This window comes from Monodon monoceros, unplaced genomic scaffold (genome assembly GCF_005190385.1).
Source record: "Monodon monoceros isolate NGI ecotype Baffin Bay Population unplaced genomic scaffold, NGI_Narwhal_1 Super_Scaffold_1, whole genome shotgun sequence".
Lineage (NCBI taxonomy): Eukaryota > Metazoa > Chordata > Mammalia > Artiodactyla > Monodontidae > Monodon > Monodon monoceros.
The window spans coordinates 46,892,498-46,912,639 of NW_021703765.1; the positions used below are offsets into that span (position 1 = coordinate 46,892,498).

At 42.8% G+C, this 20,142-nt stretch overlaps 1 protein-coding gene across 4 annotated transcripts in view; it reads left to right on the top strand.

Annotated features, from left to right (window-relative positions):
• Nucleotides 1-20,142, top strand: part of ZNF521 (zinc finger protein 521) — a 327,831-nt gene that overhangs the window by 272,504 nt on the left and 35,185 nt on the right. For 3 of the 4 annotated variants that reach the window (XM_029231452.1, XM_029231446.1, XM_029231468.1), the window contains one exon: nucleotides 9,189-10,040. The exons of the other annotated variant lie outside the window; for it this stretch is intronic. In XM_029231452.1, the coding sequence (XP_029087285.1) occupies nucleotides 9,189-9,218 (30 nt within the window). In that variant the 3' untranslated portion in view covers nucleotides 9,219-10,040. Of the gene's footprint in view, nucleotides 1-9,188; nucleotides 10,041-20,142 lie in introns of those variants that run through there. 4 annotated transcript variants of the gene reach the window in all.

Here is a 20,142-nt window from a genome sequence, read left to right on the forward strand (position 1 = left end):
TTTTTTCTTTTTCCTCAATTTAGTGGATAGTGCATGCTCCTATCAGTTCAAAAAAGGGAAATTTCAAGCCTGTCCCGTATGCAAAACAGATGGGGGTCAGGTAGCGACTGAAATTTTACTACCATTTCTTTTCATGTATTTAATTAATTAATTTATTTATTTATAACTAATTAATTAATTTAAATTTTGGGCCATGCTGTGTGGCTTGCAGGATTTTAGTTCCCCAACCAGGGATCGAACCTGCACCCTTGGCAGTGAAAGCAGAGTCCTAACCACTGGGCCACTAGGGAATCCCCTTTACTACCATTTTTAAGCTCGTAATGAGAAATGAAATGGTTACAAAGTTCACATTGTCATGTATGACCCATCATCAGTATTTGTCCTTTTGAAGCTGGTGGACCAGCGTGGCTTGTTTTATTTCTCTGAAGTGTTTAATTGTCAAAATACTAAAAATTGCTCTACATTAGCAATTTGGACATGGCATTCCTTTAAAAATTAGTCTTTGCTTAGGCTTCTGAAGACTCACATTAGACTAAGGCTAGGCTGCTTTAGGTAGGTATTCTCAAGATATTGTTCACCACCATTGGCTTTCCCAGCTTGGTTTGCTGTTGTAAAAAAAAGAGCACCTGTGGTGAAAATAGGCTCTGTTTGAAGTGACCCCTACCCCCCTGCCCAGCCGCATGGATCTTCAGCCCCACAGGGACCAGTACCCTGCCCTCGGCCACTCTCAGCCTGGCTCCTGCTTGGTCTCTCTCCCTGGAGCCCGTCACTCTCTTCTAACCTCCCACTCCAGCACCGGGCAAGTGTGACTCCTCTGAGAACTAAGCCCAGGAGGTGAGGCGCCCTTTCTCTGTGGCCCATGGCACCCTGCCCTCCTGTCCCTGGTGAGTGCCCTGACGGTGAGCAGCTGAAGTCTCTGCAGCCAGCCCAGCCCGGGGATGAAAACATAGCGACCTGCACCGCTCAACAATTGCTTCTTCCCACAAGCCAGCTCAGCCGCTGCGGTGGCTATAAGACCTTGAAAGTTGGCTTAAACTCTCTGGGACTTAATTTCCTCACCTATAAAATGAGATGTTGGAACAGATGCTGCTAGAACTCTCCCAGCTCTGAAACCGTTTCTTTTTTATTCTGAAGTATCACTAACAGGTGTTGTCGGCTCGACCAGCAAATGAGGGATGATGGCTTTGCATTTCGTTCAGAGTAGGGAGTGGTTTCCATAGCCTAAATAGTAATTTCCAGATTTTAATATTTGGGTCCCTTTATACTTTATTAGATTGTAAATATTTCTAAACAGCACTGATTAAGTGCCACTAAAATGTACCACCTTCGTTCATTGATGGTACATGGAAGGTCTTAGTAAACTGCTGAATGAGTGGACATTTTTGGAGAGATGGTTATTTATACAAGCAATGCCATTTATTATATATCTCGAAGAATCCTTTCCCTGATTTCTCAGCAAATGCCCATTCTCACCATTGACCATATTTTTAAATGCCATGCCATAGTTCCATGTGGCATATATGTGTCCCTCTTGCTGTCCCTTTTTTTTTTTTTTCTGTAATTTGACGTGGGGGGGAGATAGCTCTGAGACTGAAGACTAGGTCGCATCCTCAAGCAGGCGCGGCAAGCTCAATGTGTTTTCAAAACACTGGAAGCAGTGGTCCTCAACTGGGGATGATTTTTCCCCCAGGGGCTATGTGGCAAGGTCTAGAGATTTCTGGCTGTCACGACTGGGAAGGTGCCCCTGGCATGTTGTTGACAGAGGCCAAGGGATGCTGCTAACATCCTACTGGGCACAGGGCAGACCCCTAGAGCAAAGACTAGTCCCCCTCGACATTCCAGTACTGCTGAGGTTGGGAAACCTGGTCCCACTGGCCTTCTAGAATCTATTTAATTTGTAGGCATCTCTCTCTAGAACAAAGCAGTTGAATGACATATTTTGTATAATGACTAAGAAATAGCTTACTGGATTGTGTTTTTGGTTTCTCTGGGTCACATAGAAGAACTTTATACTACAGATACATGGTCAAGCCTTCTGAACATAAACTCATAAACATGCCAGTGTCCACATGCTTCAGAGTTATCTCAGCCCAACCTTTTCTAGGCATATTTAGCATGAATGTCCAAAGAACAGCAAATACAAAAAAGGTCCTTCAGTGAGGTTTATTAGAATGTGAAATCATTTCCTTTGGGAGGTGTGATAGAAGCTTCACTGCCAAAAGCATTTAAAACTAGCCTAGAGTGTGAACTTTATAAAACAATTTTTGTCCAACAAGGGGACAAACTAAATAACCTAATAGTCCTTTTCCTTAATATCGTGTATTTTTCTGATCACTTCTGATGATACCATTTCACCTTTTGCTTTAATATAGCTTAGTGTCATCCAGAAAATGCTTTGAGATGTCAGGCCAAGCCCGTGTGAACTGTTAAATGTCAAAAGAAAATGCATCAGTGTCTCTCTAAGTTCATAGTGATGACATTACCATATGAAAAAATAAAAAGGGAAGTTCTGTCAGCACAAACATGATCATAAATGCAACATTCATGGCATTAAAGAGAGGGGCAAAAGCATATCATGACAGACGGTTTGGGAAATCCCATTGCTGTTTATCAAAATAAAAGTGTAGAACCTCATTTTAGTGAATCCTGCCAAAGTAAAAATTGTGAGTCAACCACCCTGGTCATGAACATCCATCATATGAATATGTTTTTTAGACTGTCAGAGCACTTTGGGAAATACTATACATTTGTCTTTGAAGAACATTCATTAAAATATATCTCACCAAAATGCACATACCCACATACATGTTCCTGACGTTTGCCAGGTAGGGCCCATGAAAACACAATTACCCCAAACTTCTCCAGCTAAGAAGTATATAATTTGTAGACAATGGAAACTTTGGGGTGGTAAAACGGGGTCTAATTGGTATTTTGGATGATTTGGGTGATTTTTAGAACATTCTAACAGTACTTCCAAAGCTGAAGCAATTCACTTTTAATTAATTTAAAACTACGAGTACTTCGGTAGTCATGTGGACTTTGAAAATGTTAATTTATTGCCTTCACATCCTGTTAACCTTATCAAGACAAAGGCTACTCTTCGCCATTGTATTTTTTTCTCTAACCTATGGGGGAGATCACCCAGTATCCTCTCTCCATTAGCTAGATACACTCCTAAAGCTGTTTTACTAGCAAAAGAACTTGGGAATGAAAAACAGAGAGAGGGTGGAAATGTAAAAATCTTGATTAGAAAGTATAATTTAATAGAACATGTATTGAACCAAATGTATTGATTAATGTAGAAGATATAGTACTTATATTGATTCAAACCAGAGATTTAGTACTAAAAGCTCTAAGCCAAAAGGCTGCTGCAGATTTGCTACAAAAGTCAGTTTAATGCTGTCCTTGAGAGTGCCTTCACAAAGAAATTCTTCTAATGTTTGAGGACTAGGTAGAATGCGGTATATGTCAGTTTGATCCCGGAGGGTTTTATTTTGTACTCTAATAGCTGTTACGAGCCTACATTATATCCAAGGAGTAATTTTCCTTAGGGGTGCCCGGCTCGCTTTGTGTCAATATTCTAGCATTTTAAGTCACGTACAGTATATGCTTCTGGGAACAGGGAAGGAGCCAGCCAGACTCATAATGGTCTGCATTCATTAATAAAGGCAGAAGCTTCTGTCCCTCCACTGCCCGCTACAGGGATGCCTCTTTGGCCTTCAGGGACCCGTGCAGACACATTTAAAGAAAGCTTTATTTTGAGTGGGCAGGAGATAAAATGTAGGACTCGCAGGCATTTCCTAAGTCAGCTATATGCCCGAGCACAGGGTGACCTTAATGGGTCAAAGAAGAATGCAGGTCAAAAGACTTATTATCCAGGCTGTTGGAAACCAATTGCTTTTGTTTAAAAAAATAAATAAATAATTAAAAAAAAAAAAAAAAGGCAGTAGTGCTTAAAGGTGGACGACAATGTAGAATTCTGTTTGCAGCCTGTAACTGCACGACCGTATGTGTACTGGGATATGCTTCTAGAAAAATGAAAGCATACAGACTATCCATAGTGCTTACAGATAAAGGTCCAGCTCTCGTGATAAAAGGAAGGGTAATATAATTAGTTAATCAGTGATGATTGATTACGGATGTGTGCGTTCTTCAACTAAAGAAAAAACAACATGCTGTCATGGTGCTGTCACCATCTGTTGAAAGAAACAGCCACATTTAATCCTTCTATGTCTTTTATTTCTTCCCGCCTTGCATTGTTGCAAAGCCACAATTGCCTACTATTTCTTCTGGTTGGAAAACATCTCATTTAAATTGAATACAACTGCAGTTTAAATTCGGGATTCTAATGGCATGGTGAATTAGTGGAAAGCTTGTTATATATTTTTTTTCATTCCTTTTTAAAATAGCATGCTGTCTCTTTTTCTTAGTTTTAAAAGCTTGTCAGAATTTGAGACAAAAGGCTATAAATACACAACTCATGGTAAAAATGATTAACATCTTTGAATCAACAAATCTCACAAAACTTCCATTCTGACAGTTTTTATTTTTATTATCACTGCTATGTAACATTTTGCCGATGCCAACAGAGGGCTACAAAGCACAGACAACGAGACGTGGTCTGTCAAAATATTGGACAAGCGAGGGCAATCTGTGGTACCACTTTTGGGGCTAGGGACTTAATTTTTCTACCCTGGGAAGGTAGATTCCCCCTGGCTTTCCTCCAGAGCTTAACTTCATCTTTGTTATAGGTACAGATATTCAAATTCACATCAAGATCACAGGAAAATGGGATAGTTTGGCCAAGGTGAGCAGTTACAGGGGATGGTGGGTTTTTTTTTTTTTTTTTAATTTAAAAATATTTTGCTTGGATTGCATTTTAAATAGGATTAAACCGTTTGACCAGTAAATGTGGTCAGCCCTCTGAAAGGAGGCGGCTGAATTAATCATGTGTTAGCGTGCCAAGCCCAAAATGAGAATTCCAGTCTTGTAAAATGAAAGGCATCTCATATTTTAAAAGAAATTCATAGTGCTAGAAGGGAATTTTTAAGGTCCTCATCTGTTTTTTAGCTTTCTAAGTTTAATTTCACATTTTAGAGGAAAATAGATAGAACAAACTCCTTCTAAATGGGGCCCTTTACAGTAAAGAGTGTTTTTGTTGTTGGTTTTTTTTTTAAACCTGGCTATTAAAGTATCATACCTAGATGGATCGTCTTTTAAGCTTTAAGGTGTGTTGTGAATTTGATTTTTTTTTAACACAAACCCCCCTCGTGTAAAACAACTGTTCATAACTGGGATTAATGGTTTTCAATTTTCAGTTACTTAGACATGGGGTCTCCAAGAGATGGCTTTTTGCAGAGTAGAATATGGCTCTCTGTGGGATTACAGAAGTTTTCTTCTCTTCCAACTTCCTTTTCTGTCATCACCCCCCCCCAGCCCGCGCCGATGTTGCACTGATGTTCTCCTCGATTATGTAAAACACTTTCCCTTCATTGGAACAGATATTTTTTTCTCATAACCTGTCATTGCATTAAAGTACCTTGGGGACTGTGAATTGCTGTGTAAAACTGGTGAGATTACCCACTGCTTTGTTCTAGCGTAGTGGTTTCCTCCAGACCCAAAGAACAGAAAACTCGTATAGGAGAAGGCTGCTTGCGCGTGGCCTGGCAGCCTTTTCTCGCCCTGCACATCCCCGTCTGTGCTGCAGGGGCTCAGGAAGGGCTCTGTGGTGTGGCGGGGTGTGGGGAGGAGATAGGGCAGGCACCTCCCCTCTCCTTGGGCTTAGCGCTTCTCTGGTCTACTTTTCATCTTTCCCACTCGCTTCTTGTCTCCCTTTCTGTCTGTGATTTTAAAAACACACCAAATAGGTGGAAGGCTCCCATGAAGCAACTTCTTGTTTCTCTTATCCTTGGACCTTCAGTGAAGTCTGGAGACAAACACTCCTCATCTTTCTCTCCAACCCCTAAAAACCAACCCAGTAACCTGTGCAGCTCAGACATTCCTTCCTTCCTCCAGAAGATGAAATCAGGCCATTTGTATTTTCAGTGACTCAAAGTACTGCGTGGAGGAGGGAAACAGTCACATCCCAAAGATCCTCAGAAGTGGTGAGGACAAGCCCTTGAGGACTGGATCAGAATCACCTGTTTGTTTTGTTTTCAATGCAAATATGCCCAATTGCCACCTTGAGAATCACAGACAATGGTGAGCCAGGACTGGGAGGCCTGACCTCACCCTCAGCTGATCTGGAGAAAAAAAGAAAAAGAAGGACAAAAAGTGATCTCAATGGTATGCAGGTATCTCTACACCAAGAGAACTTTCTGCCTTTACCATGTTTCATGCCAGATTTCCCATTTAGACGTGATTTGTATTACAGCTCTTTAGTTTTGTTGAATCTTGAATTTTGCAAGCCATCCCCTTGTCCTTCTCGCAAATGATATATATTCTTTTCTCTTAATATGCAAAGCATACATCCTTTATAGTAGCAACTTCAGTCTGTTGCAATAAGTGATTCATATGTATTTGTTCATTTCTTTGCAGCTCCGAAGAGACTTGTATGGCTTTGGTTTAGGATGAAAGCATCCAAGAAACAACTGTTGCCAACTATTATGGCCAACTTGTGTTAGGTTTTTGTTCTGCAGTATCTTAATATAGGCACATAGAAGAACACAGGATAGATTGCAGTATAGCTTCCTTTATTAACAACTAAAATTCGACTGAATGTGGAATGTCTATAGTAAGCGCTTAAATTTTTAAATAATGTTATTAAACTGATCTCTGTTTTTTACTTTATGATAAAAAGTAATCACACATCCTCCTGTCAACGTTCTACCATTTAGATAACTATTGTCATAGATTCTTGTATTTATTTTCTTAATTTTTTAAATTGAAAAAAAAGCACCTTTCTGTAAGATCAGGCTTGATTCTTTGAGATAGGAAAATGCATGAAAAAGTTTAGACAGTGCATTTTGAGTAATTGAACTTTTTTTACTGTCTATAACCTCTTTGATCATAATTATGTTGATATTTAAGGGGATAGCAATGTTTCTTAGTCTCATCAGTATTTTGATTACCCTTTATGTCTACGTGTTGGTGAAAAATAATTTGCAGAAGTATCTATTTAGAATCAATACAAAGAAAAAAAGGGTTGGCATAAAACTGGTCTGCTCCTGTATGTACTTTTAGGCGAGTACTACTAAAGAAAAATTTTAAATCCAGCTTGTCTTGTACTGAATTAATAAAAATGGTATGCTTTAAATAAGGCTGAGTGAAATAACATCCTCATTATTTGCTGTCAATCTTCTGACAAAATGGGCTTAGTTTGAAATAGGGAACGGAAGACCTGGGTCCTTTTCACAAGACTCATGTTTCCTTCATTGGTGCTCTTAGCCCCAGTTGGGCAACCCTGAGCAGCCAAGCCTCTGGTCCTGCATCCTTTACTCATCGGGCAGGCATTTTGCTAGTTCGGTGGGGGATGAAAAGATAACAAAGATCTCTGAGACAAAGCCCTCTGTTGCAAACTTTCCATAGCTCCTCTTTCCCTACAAGACAAAGCCTGAACTCCTTAGCCAGGTACAGAGGGCTCTTCATAATCTGCCCACAAACTTCTCTCTATCTTTATTTCTCATCAGCATGCTAGGTTCTGGACACTTGAGAAGATTCCAACCAAACTGAACGAGTTGCAGGTCCACGAACACACCTTGCATATTCTTCTTTGCCTTTACCCACACGGGTCTTTGGCCTGGAATGCCCGCCCTGCATCCCAAATGCCTCTTCATTCATATTCATTCATATTATTCCAGCCTCAACTAAAATGTCACGAGTTACGTCCACTGCAAAGCCTTCCCCAAAGGCCAGGCAGGGTTAGGCGTGCATGATACTCCTATGGTCATTTCTAATATAATCCCACCAGGTTGCTTTACCATCATGTGCCCACGTGACTTTCTTGAGACTGTGAACACTCTAAAGATGTGAAGGCAGGGACCATCCTTCTCCCGTCAGTGGCCCTTGCCTAGCTTGTCAGTCGTTCAATTAGCCAGACCCGCTTTGCTGAGTGCTGCAATCCTGGGGGCTACGCCTGGTGGTGATACCAGGATTCAAGAGATGCTTGTGAAGGAATGAATAAGTGAATGAAGACCAAAATTACAGACACAGGGAGAGAGCCGAAATTGCAGATAACCACAAGACCCCGGATGCATACAATATAAGCAGCATAAAGCACAGTGGGAAATCAGAGAAGGGGGAAAGCAGTTTTAGACGGGATGGGCATGAAGTGGTAGTATTTTGTGGTAGACCACAAGGTTCTGATCAGAAGGGATGGGGAAGGGGGTCGACTGGGAGAGGTGGGAGAACGAGGCTCAGGGGAGGCACAGCGGAGGGAAGGTGCACATCAGGCCACCTCCAGGCGTTTGCTCCAAATGAAAGTCCCATGGACCTGTGACCATCCCCCGTGCAGGCCACAGGCCCAGGTCTGGAGCCCAGTGTTCACCCCCAGGGCCTGGCTTGTAGTTATAAGTTACCCAGGAATCCCAGTTGCCGGCTCACAATTTGGAACCGGGATGTTGGCTCAGAAAGGGGACATGCTGTGTGGATGGAGAGGAGGCCACCAGAATACAACAAGGACTGCACCCGCTGGGGACGGGGGAGGTTGCAGGCTGCTGTGATCTGCTCCTGCGCCAGGATGGGACCCAGCACCAAGCCCACCCCAAGGAGAGGAACTGGAGAAGCTTCCTGTCCTCTCTGTCAGTTGGCCGGGCTGTTCTTGCCCGTAAAGTCTATATTCAGGGACAGATAGAGCCTCTGCTGTTAAGACGTTCACCTTCTAAGAGTGAGTAGAACAAAAGCATCTGTAATGAATGGAAATGATGCGCAGATAAATGTAACTGTTAAAATAGTGCTACCCAGGCATTTGAAAAGACGGTCGTATCCTGATAAGAAGAGATGGTGGAAGGTAGGGCGGCGGTCTCCGGGGAAGCAAAACAGAGGCAGAGAAAGGGGAGACCCCTGGCCCCGCCCTTCCATCCTGGCTCCCACTGGGGGAGGGGAGGAGCCGGTCCCATGAGCACCGATTCATCTGGGTGCAGAAATACAGTATTTAGGTCATTATAAATCAATCAGCACTTATAGATACTTGGTTTGATGAAAATACAATCACTTAAGGTTTTTTTTTTTTTCCCCCTCTTTCATTACAGAATCATACGATGACCCAACACAGCAGTTAGTGCAAGCACGGTCTCTCAAGGAGAATGACTTTTGTGGCACAAAAAGGGAACATATTTTACTCTTTGCACGAAACTTTCATTGTTAATGTATATTATTCAGAAACATTGTATTGTACCATAAAACTTGTATTATCAAAACTGTTGGATGTTCATGTGTTTGAACTTTTGAGCACCGGATAGACCCCCTGTATATAAAGTGTCTCACATGTATTATGTCGTCTGATACTAAAATGGTCTTATAAAGACAAGTGGACTTGGGCCCTATTCAGGCAAGATTTTTTTTAAAAATGTGAGCAAAATGGCTTAAGAGAAAGTATTTTCAAGGAAGACAGATTAAAACAACCCTGTTACACAGGAGACTATGTTTGGACTTCCTTTTCTTAACACTTAAGCCTAGAATTTCTCTTTTGGTAGATCAACAGTTAAACCCAAGACTATTTTTTATTGCTGAAGATCCTTGCAAACCATGAAGAGATGTTCTCACAGAACCCCACAGCTGGATAAGGCCCGTATATATATTTGTAAGCCTTGCAATGTGACAGGTAGCATCACTATATATGCAATAGTTGTTATGTAGACTGTCAAAGAATTTTTTTTTTTTTCCTGGATACATTTGAAGCTTTGAGTGTTCAAGGTTTTCCTTAATGATTTCACACAGCCAAATTCTTGAATCAGTTGAACTAACCTGTATGTTACTGTTATTAATGTTTACTCTGCGGTCTGAACCTGGAGATTACTGGAATTGTTTTCCAAGAGGAAATAAATTCAGTTTACCATTAGGTATGAGTGTATTTGTGTGTTTTCTTTTTCTAGTTACTCTGCCATTAAAAAAATCTAATTGCCCGCATCCTTGGAAATGAGTTCTGCTCTTGAGAATATCCCAGGCATAACCTCAATCATATTTAAGCTTTCCACGCTGGGCCAAAAGCAGCTGGGAGGAGATTCATCACATCGCATAGGGAAGGAATCAGACCCAATGTACTTCTTCCTCTTGCAGATCCTACCAGGTCACATTGTACTGAAGGATTTTGACATCACAGATGGATGTGATGGCTGTTTTCTGCATAATTTGCAGCCCAATTCATGTCGTGCTGTGCAAATCTGAACTCAAAGTAGATGGCTGCAATTTGAGAGGCAGTTTGGCTTATGTGTACTTAAGAAGCAGCTTTGTTCATTCAGAAGACAAAGCACAGAGCGGGGAGCCTGTGAGCCTCGCACTGGCACAGAGCGCAGACTCTCGGTGTGATCTTCTCCACATCAGCCACCTCCAGGCCTCAGTCCCCCAGCCCGGAGAGGTGACACTGCTTGGTCATAGGCCTTCACGCAGGCACGGGGTGCTGCCTGGAAGTTTGCTCACTGGTTGCTCACACCATGGCTTGCCACAAAATGGTGAATGAATAGGCACTCGAATTTCAGAGGCTTTTTTTGGGGGGGGAAGAGAATAGCCATGTGTACATTGAGTCCTAATATACATGTTTAGCCAAAATCAGTAACTATAGACCTGATATTAGTGGGCAACTTTCATCCACATCCTGCTTAAAATACTTCACCCACTGTGACTCTTTCACCCTCTTTGAAACCCTGAGGACCTCAAGCAGCTCTTTAAACAAGCGAGAATCTTCACAGCACTTTTTTTGATGGAGAAGCTAAGGCATGGACTGATTCACTTTATTGTGACCACCTGTCACCAGGGGAACCATGAATGAAACCCAGATACCAGCCACGCAAGGTGTAAGCCTCACCCCATGGTGCTCAAACCCTAGCCTGTGTCAGGATCACCTGGAGGGCTTGTTACATCACAGGGTACTGGACCTGACACCCAGAATTGCTGAGTCAGTAGACCTGGTGGGGCTCAAATGTCTGCAGTTCTAGGACATTCCCAGCTGGGGCTCACATTCCACACTTTGGAGGGCCACACTTTGAGACCCACTGTTCTACCCCATTTCCAAATTAGTTGAGTGCATTGAATGTGAATAGCCATGCAGAGTGCTGGCAAATTATATTACTTATTTTGATACCAATAAAAGAAAGTTTGGTCAAATTTTAGGATCATTCAGAAACAGGTACCTCCTGGTAATTAATGTACGTTTGCTTGCCAGAATGTATCGTGTGTGTGTTTAGTTTTTTAATGCTAGGAAAACCTACATCTATACATTTCACAATGGATTGCCAGCATGCTATTTAATTAAAAAGCTTTTTCACCAGCTACATAAATAATGAAGTATGCTAAGAATATGCAAGTACATTCATAATTAAAATACTCAGCTATATTTTAAAAAATTAAGATCTCTGGCCTATTCAAGGATTTTGCATTTAAAATGAAATAGCCACACGATGATTTTTTAAAAAGCTTTAAAACCTCAGGTTATTAATGAGTGGGTTATATTTTACTAAAAGGAAGCTGCTCTTCATTCATGAAAAGGAAAGCAGGTGATGGTATTATCCAGGGATGGAGCCTAAGCTGCCTTTAACAGCATCACCTCTGAGAGACTTCCCAGGCTCCTGGTAAACAGCAAGGGTTGGAATTCCTAGGAAGCAATGGAGGCTGGTGCTTATCATTCTAGAGGCTGTCACATGGCTGGCCACTGGGCTCCTTCAATACAAGCATGTTTCAGCCTCTTCCCAGGTAAAGCTGGAGGCCAAAGAGGTTGACTCATTGCTCCATATGCCTGCCTGATCCTCCAGTGACTATGAGATCGTTCAGATTCAGCAGGCCCTTCTTTATAACCAACCATTCTTTGGATCATAAATACTGAACGGTGTGTGGAACAGTCATTCCCTCCTTCTGCTTATTACCTTGTTTATATTTATTTCCTGCTTCATTCCCTAAGAATATAAGGCAGCTTAAATAAAGATTAACAAAACGTTAATAGGGAAAGCAGCATCGTGCAGAGAAGAGAAAATACAGTAAAGCAGTTGGCTTGTTTCTGCTTTAATTTTGGTTTTGAATGCATTTCCGCACTGGCTTTGAGCTTCCTGGTAGTAAAGGGAAAAACAACAACAGAAAGGAAGGATTATACCACTTGCTCACGAGAGATCTTTTTCCCTATCACTCAATTCCAAAAGAAATTTCTCAGTGACTTTATATGCAGTCAGGTGGCCAATACAATGGCCACCGTTCCTGACCCTAATTTTATGATCTCATGCAGTGGCTGTCATCTGGAAGAGTGTGGCTGCACCTACGGGCAGAGGCCAGAGATGCTGCTAAACATCCTATAATCCACAGGACAGGTCCCCAGAACAAAGAATTATCAGGTCCCAAATGTCAACAGTGCCAATTTTGAGAAACTGCTCTAATGTAAAATTCTCTATGATTGTTCAAGGACCTTTTTACATTAGAATTATCTGGAAAACTTTAAAACTCTATTGCCTGCAAGATTCATATATGTGTGTGTGTGTGTGTGTGTGTGTGTGTGTGTGTGTGTGTGTGTGTATGTATATTTTGGCCTCACTGTGTGGCTTGTGGGATCTTAGTTCCCCAACCAGGAATTGAACCCCTGGGCCCCAGCAGTGAAAGTCCTAAACACTGGACCGCCAGGGAATTCCCCTAAAAAACTCTATTGCCTGAATCCCACCCCCAGAGAGGCTGACTTAATTGGTCTAGAGTGCAAACATACCCCCGGTGATCCTAGTGTAGCCACACCTGAGACCCACTAGGCCAGGCTCCATTCACACGTAAGTATACTGGGCTCAAGACCAGAAATTTGAAAATAACATCCAAGGAGTAGAGAAGTATGGGCCTCAAACTCTCTTTCCTCAACATTACTTTTTAACAACTGGGCGTGTAATGCTTATTTTAACGCTAAAGTAACATAACCTATGGCAAGTTTCAGAAGAAGGGGAAAGGGGGAAAATGACCCAGAACCCCACGTGGCACCCTTACTCCTGATTCAGGATCACAAGCTTTATGAGTGAGAAATCTGGCCCCATGGGAACTCTGGCCGCCCAGAGAGCAAATCACCCATCACCTGCCAAGGCCAGGTCGCCCAGTGTCTCAGGAGAAGCCAGCAATCCGGGTGGTTATGTGCCATGTGCCAATTTCTGAATGTTGGCAGCCTACTCTATTTGTTATTCAAGCTCTGCTGACCCCCACTGTGAAGGCCATATGAGATAGACTTTCGGGCCAGGCCCTACTCTTGGATTGCCAGGTTTGACCTTCAGCATCAAGTATTATTTTTTTCCAATTATTTTCATTCCAGACTAATTAAAATGTTTGTTTAAAACTATTATACGGGGCTTCCCTGGTGGCGCGGTGGCACGGGTTCATGCCCCGGTCCGGGAAGATCCCAAATGCCGCGGAGCGGCTGGGCCCGTGAGCCATGGCTGCTGAGCCTGCGCACCCGGAGCCTGTGCTCCGCAACGGGAGAGGCCACAACGGTGAGAGACCTGCGTACCGCAAAAATAAATAAATAAATAAAAATAAAATAAAATTATTATACGATTTGTGTATGTGAGCATCATAGGCAGTTTTGATGTTGCTCTGTGGCCTTCGTATTTCTATTGCTTCAGGTAGAACAGTAATGCACCAAATGGATGTGTTCTATATAAGCCCGCCCTTGTTCCTGGATATTTAGATGTCAGATGGATTTTTTTTTTTAATGATGAAGGATAAAAAATAAGCAGAAAGTCAGTATTCTCCGTTGCAAGTCAGATATGCTATATTCTCTGTGGCTAATGGAGGCTAGGTTAAATATGCTTTGGAAATCATGTAAATGGGTGAGAGGGTTGACATTCTGCTTTGAAGGTTGATAAACTTAACCAGTGTTCCAGTCCAAATGGAAGGTAAAGACCCCAGAGGCGGCCCCCAGGCTGGGTTAGGCTCCTTGGAGCAGTGCTGGGTCTGTTCCAGAGCTTGGACAAGGATTCCGATGAACCCTCAAGTTCCACCCTACAGAGCACGGCAGCCCCGCTTTGTGCCTGTCGGGGTGCAACACTGCAGAACCCTTGAGAAAGGACGTTTGAAACTCCAGATCCATTAGAGAATACCTGCAAACGCTTCTCCACTCAGCTTCAGCAGGCCGGAGCCTCTTACCGTCTCCCTTGTCTCGAGGGAGCACTACCAAAGGTACTGCAAATGCCCAGAGTTCGAGAAAGAGGAATGATTTAGGGTAAAATGACCCGGCGTGGGTTTCTGGCAGAATCCCAAGGCTCAGGTCTGGTTGGCACTGCGTTCCTGGGTGAGCACCTCGCAGGGCCAAGGAGGAGCCCCATCTCCGCCAGATTCCTTTGTAATGAAGTCAGCTGTCAACTGGGGGAAAGGCACAGAGCCCCTTTATTTCCAAGCAGGTGATGCAGCATATTAAAGGTTGAATTCCATCTTGTGCTTGCATCCTGAAGGAGCCAGTTTGCAGGCAAGCTCAGTTCTTTCTGCAAAGAGGGAAACTTGGCAATGGTGGAGGCTGAGTCCTTAAATGGCAATCAACTTCTGGCTCATATCAATTAATTCCTTCATGGACTTCTGCCTAAGTATAGCATCTTGAATTCCCAGCTGCGGAGGCTATGAAAAACAGCCCAAACAACACACGCCATGATCCAGGGGATGGCGCGCCGGTGAAACGATGATGGGTGAAGCTGTCTCAGGGAAGCAGTGGGCGCCCATCGGGGGCTCCCTCTTTGTTTACCTGCAGAATCCAGGGCAGGACACACACTCCCTTCTCTGGGTGGGAAATTCTTTGAGAAAACTTTTACTATGTCCAAAGTGAAATCATTCTGAGGGGAATCACCTCCTTTTGGAGGTGATTTTTAAATATCCAAATTTTAAAATATCCAAATCCAAAGTGCCCATGAGATGTGGAAGCAGGATGGAGACTAAGAAATCAGAGGAGGGCTTTGTCATCACTCAGACACCAGGAGAACCTATTCCAAAAGTGGTCCTCGTCCCAAGGAAGCTACCGGCGTCGTCTCCATCTCCCTTTCACGTGAACAAAGAGCATCTTGATCGAGCACTGCAGACAGACTGAGGATGAGTATCGGTGGTGCCACATGAGATCTGGCAATTCTTCAATTCATCTGTCAAGCTCAGACCTTGACATCTACACGGGGTTGTGAATTTCAAATCCCTTATCACTCAGGTGGGTTCTCCTCATCTAATGCTCTAACAATGTGGCTATCACCAAGCTATAACCGATGAAAATCAAGGTCATGTGGCAGGGACAAACTCACTTTTCCTCCGCTGCATGTGAAACATCCCTGGCTTGTCTCGCTCTCTTTTTTTTATTTTTTGCGGTACGCGGGCCTCTCACTGCTGTGGCCTCTCCCGTTGCGGAGCACAGGCTCCGGACGCGCAGGCTCAGCGGCCATGGCTCACGGGCCCAGCCGCTCCGCGGCACGTGGGATCTTCTCGGACCGGGGCACGAACCCGTGTCCTCTGCATCGGCAGGCGGACCCTCAACCACTGCGCCACCAGGGAAGCCCTCTCTGCTGTCTTTTACTGAATCAGAGGGAGAGTTTGTTTTCCTTGTCCAGGAGACAAAACCTTTGTTTCTCTAAGGGAGTGCGCTGTCCAGCACGGTAGCCAGTAGCTGCCTAAATATGTGGCTACTTAGATTTAAATGAATTTAAATTAAGCAAAGTTTAAAATTCAATTTCTCATTCTCACTAGGAACGTTTCAAGTGTTCAGCCGCTTCATGGGGCTAGTGGCTACCGTATAGAACAGCACAGATACAGAACATTCTCCTAATCACAGAAAGTTCTATTGGGCAGCTCGACAATTCTAACCCACCCCCTCCCACCTCCTTTGACCCCTTCCAGGTACAGAGGCCCCTCTTTCTCTAGCTCCTTTATTTTCCCACCTATCTTCATACTGTTCTCTGTCTTCAAATGTGCACAGGTTTTCCCCTCTTCAAAAAAAAAAAAAAAAAAATCATTTTTCCTGACTCCGAAACCTCCTCCCAAGACTGTTTTATTTATTTTCTTCCAAATTTCTCAGCTCTGTGGTCTGCTCCCACATCCTCCATTTCCTGACCACTGACTCGCTCCTTCCTCACCTGCAGGCTGGCTTCCATCAATATCCATTTACTGAAAATGTGTTCCGAAGGTCACCAGTGGCCTTCTCACCACCCAACGAGAAGGGTTTTTCCCCCCTCCCCCGTCCTCACTCTCCTCTACCTTTCAATAATTTACACCATCAGTCACCAGGCCCCATGTTCCTGCTTGGCAGTATTTCTTATGTTTATTCTTTCCTTTCTATTTCCAATGACAGGACCCTAGGGAGGTCCTTTTCATCTACTACCTCTGGTCTCTCCTCTCTCTAATCCCTCTTGTATATAGCCTCCATGTTCATCTTTATAAAACAATTATTTCACATCATTTCCTCATTCACCAAATACCAGTGACTCCCAGAGTAAGGTAGTGAAAAAGAGTGTGGTTTAAATGGCACTTGAACCCTTTTCTGCCACTTACTAGCTATGTAGCCTAGACCAACTTACTTGGCTTTTCCGAAATTTCTTTTTCCTTCTTTAATTTGAGGGTAAGTATACTTACAAGTTGTTGTAGGGTGTTTGCTGGTGGTGTTATCGGTGACTAAAAACACCTGAAATATATTAGATGCCCTATACAGGAAAGTTATTGCTTTAAGTATTATTATCTTTATTTAATCCAGGCTCCTTTTATGTTGATTCTAGAATCACTGCTTTTTCTCCATGGTACCTCTTATCCATCTGATTCCCTCCTTTATAGTGTTTCTAAAAAAAAAACACCACTTTTACCTTGTCTCCTGCTTATGAGAACCTGAAGTAATGGTCTTATTATCTTCCAGAAAAAGATGAATATTCCTTAGACTTTCAAGAATGTTTTAATCTTGCCCAACTACCCATTCAGCTTCAACCTGTTTCTGTCAGTGAATCCAAGTCATCCTCCTTTGCACATCTAGTCCATCCCTTTACTTCATTTTTCACGTCTATTGTCTATCTATTCCTACTGTTCACACGCTCTTCCTTCTTTCCCTCCACTTACCTCAATCCTGGTCAGTTTTCTGGTCACAGACCGAGCCCCTCTTCCATAAATCCCAGGCTAATCTGCACCATTATCTCCTTTCTCTAAATTCCCACTGCCCTTAGAGCCTAGCTTAGCAATTCATGGCTTCCTAGCTGGATTGTAAATCTTTCAAGCATGGGGAATCTGCTCTCTGTATTTTTTAAAAATCCACCCGCAGTAATGTCACCCTGGAAGTTCAATTAAGCACATGTTGATGAATTAAGAGCTTGACTATAGTCCTCAGTCCCTCTTAGTTCAACAAAGGATGAGGGGGTAAGACAAGATCCCTGCTCCCCAGAAACTCACAATTAAAATTACCCAGAGACTCAATCTCAGCCTTTTTTCTTCAGTTCCACAGTTGCCACTGTCCTCATTAACCTGGTAAAGAAGGGCATCAAGGACTCGGGTCAGCATGGACTCAATTTATAGCCACCACACATTGGAGTTGGATGTCCAAAATGCCTCCTTCTTTGATCTCTTCGACGGTAATGATTTCAGTTGATGTGTTTAGCACCAAACTCCAATATAGACAATATTTTGTAATAACTGTAAATGGAAAGTACCTTTAAAAACTGTACAAATTTTTTTTAAAAAACTTGGCTTTAGACAGTACGGTGAATATAATTAATGATAAAAAAAAAAAACTGAATCTGCAAAGGTACCAGATCCATATGTAAATCCAGGCTTCAGCTCACTCCTTTCTTAAAGCAACAAAGATGTTGACTGTGATTACAGATAATCAGATCTTTCCTTCTGATGAAATGGGCATATACTGAACCAGGCGTACGCTATATTCCCTTGACAAATATATTTACACTTAGAACATGGAGAGAAAAGAAAATGTCAACAGCTGACAGCTTCTTGGCCTATGGGGTGTGATCCAGGAGCATAATAAATTCATTTAATCTTGGTGTTGAATAGATGCATGTTAGGCTTGTGCGTATGTTTTTTTTTTTTTTTGGCCTTTCCTCCAACATGTTTTTTGAACACAGTGTCACATTCCTCTGTGTTGTCAGCAGAGACAGGAACCAAGCTAATCCTTTGGGTCCAACCTGGGATAACTTTCCCTAATGAGTAAGGATAGGAATGAAAAAGGGACACCATGTAGAAGGTGCCTTGTTGCCAAATGTTGGTGGATAACTATTTCATGCTGAAAAATATGCCTCAAGAATGTTGGCCACTGGGAGCTTACAAAGTCCAAAAGAAGATGCATTTCCACAGAAGATCTTAATCATGCTGATAAAGGGATAAGCATAGTCAAGAGGATGCAGACCAGATAAAAAGCCACCTCTGTTTAGAAGCTGGAACTTGCTCCTTTCTCCTCATTAAGGCATTTCTCATCTCAGCCAAACTGGATAGGAAGATATGTTCCTTATTCCTGGCAGATCTCACAAGATATCAAACATTTCAGACTTCGTGTGTGAAAGCATGACATATTGGTTAAGACTGAAAATAGCATGTTTCTGGTAGAGTTCAAGTAGATAAGAAATACTACACCCCACTGTTTTTGTAAATGCCAGAGTTCCACTGAGTCGAGACAGATGGTAGCAGGCAAAGAGGCAATCTTATAATCAAAAGCTAAAATATGTCAAAAATATGTTAGCAAGCAAAATAGAGCAGATTACTAGCTACTCATGTCATGACAGCTTGCAAAACATGTTAAGATGTTGAACCTCTAGTTATATAAATAAAGGAACAGTAAACAGAGCAGCAGCAAATGGTGTGAGAGCTCATGTAATGACTGCCCCTTCGTGGCAGTTTGGGGAAAGAGAAAGTCATGTGGTCACAAGGAGCCTCGGATGGACCTTAAGAGGCCCCCAGATTCAAGTGTGGGGATCCATTTTACTTCCGTGAGTAACAAATTTCTCTGTGATACCCAAAAGCTGTTTAACTCAATTACAGGAGGCATTCAAACTTACCAGAGAGAATTGTAAGGATTCCTTTGAGAATCATCATGTCATTTAGCTCAAAGAAACAAGAGGGTGAGTGTTATTTTGTGAAAACAAAATGTACCCAAGGCTTTCTGTATATGTCAATCTGATTTCAAGGAGGTTTTTTTGACCACGGGATGGCAAGGCTTCGATGGCCCTGGAGAATGAGCTTGACCACAGGTCAGCCCTGGACTTCTTATTGTCTTGGTTAATCTTTGATCAGGTTTGTGGAGAGGGAAGGCAATGTTTATCATGACTGGGGGAAAATGGAGATACTTTTATTGAGCACCTACTATGGCCCAGGTACTATACTGCTGTCACATCAAATTAGACCTCTTGCCTCTCGAGATGGAGAGAAGATAACTTCGACTAGTCCGCACCCAATGGAAGTTCAAATCTGACCTCCTCCCCCATCTTTCCCTTCCCCTTTTCTGCACTCAGAGAATCCAGGGGCAGAAAGAAATGGTAGAAAGTGGGCCTTGTGTCCTCATGCCAGCATTGCCACCACCTCTGGCTCCAGGGTTCTACTTTAACACTGGCTGCCTCTCTGGTCCACTCGATACCAAAGACACGAAGGTCAGCCCCACTTTTCAATCTCCATAGGGAATCACCTGCGGAAATTTCAGTGTACCAGAGAATGCTGCATTTTAAAGCAAGAAATCTTTTGATAAGCTACTTATCAAAGGGTGAAGGTCCAAGTGTCTAACATGTAACAAAGGATGATAATCAAATTTCTGGAGATAAGACAAGAAAAGGAATTTGCATTGTTCTTGAGGAGGAACCAGCAAGACTGGGCTCTGCATTGGAGAAGAAAGGACCAGAAAAGGCGACAACCCCAGCTCTGTGGTCGCCAAGTGAAGACTATAGAGATCAGAAGCGTCTGAGGCATATTTCTAGGTGTTGTTTGGTTTGGATTGGTTCTTTGAAGATCGGGCCAGGCAAACCTCCTCTGATCCCTTCGGTGCTAAATCCTCAGTGAAAGCACATGGCCCACTAATGCTTCTGGGGGAGTGGGTTC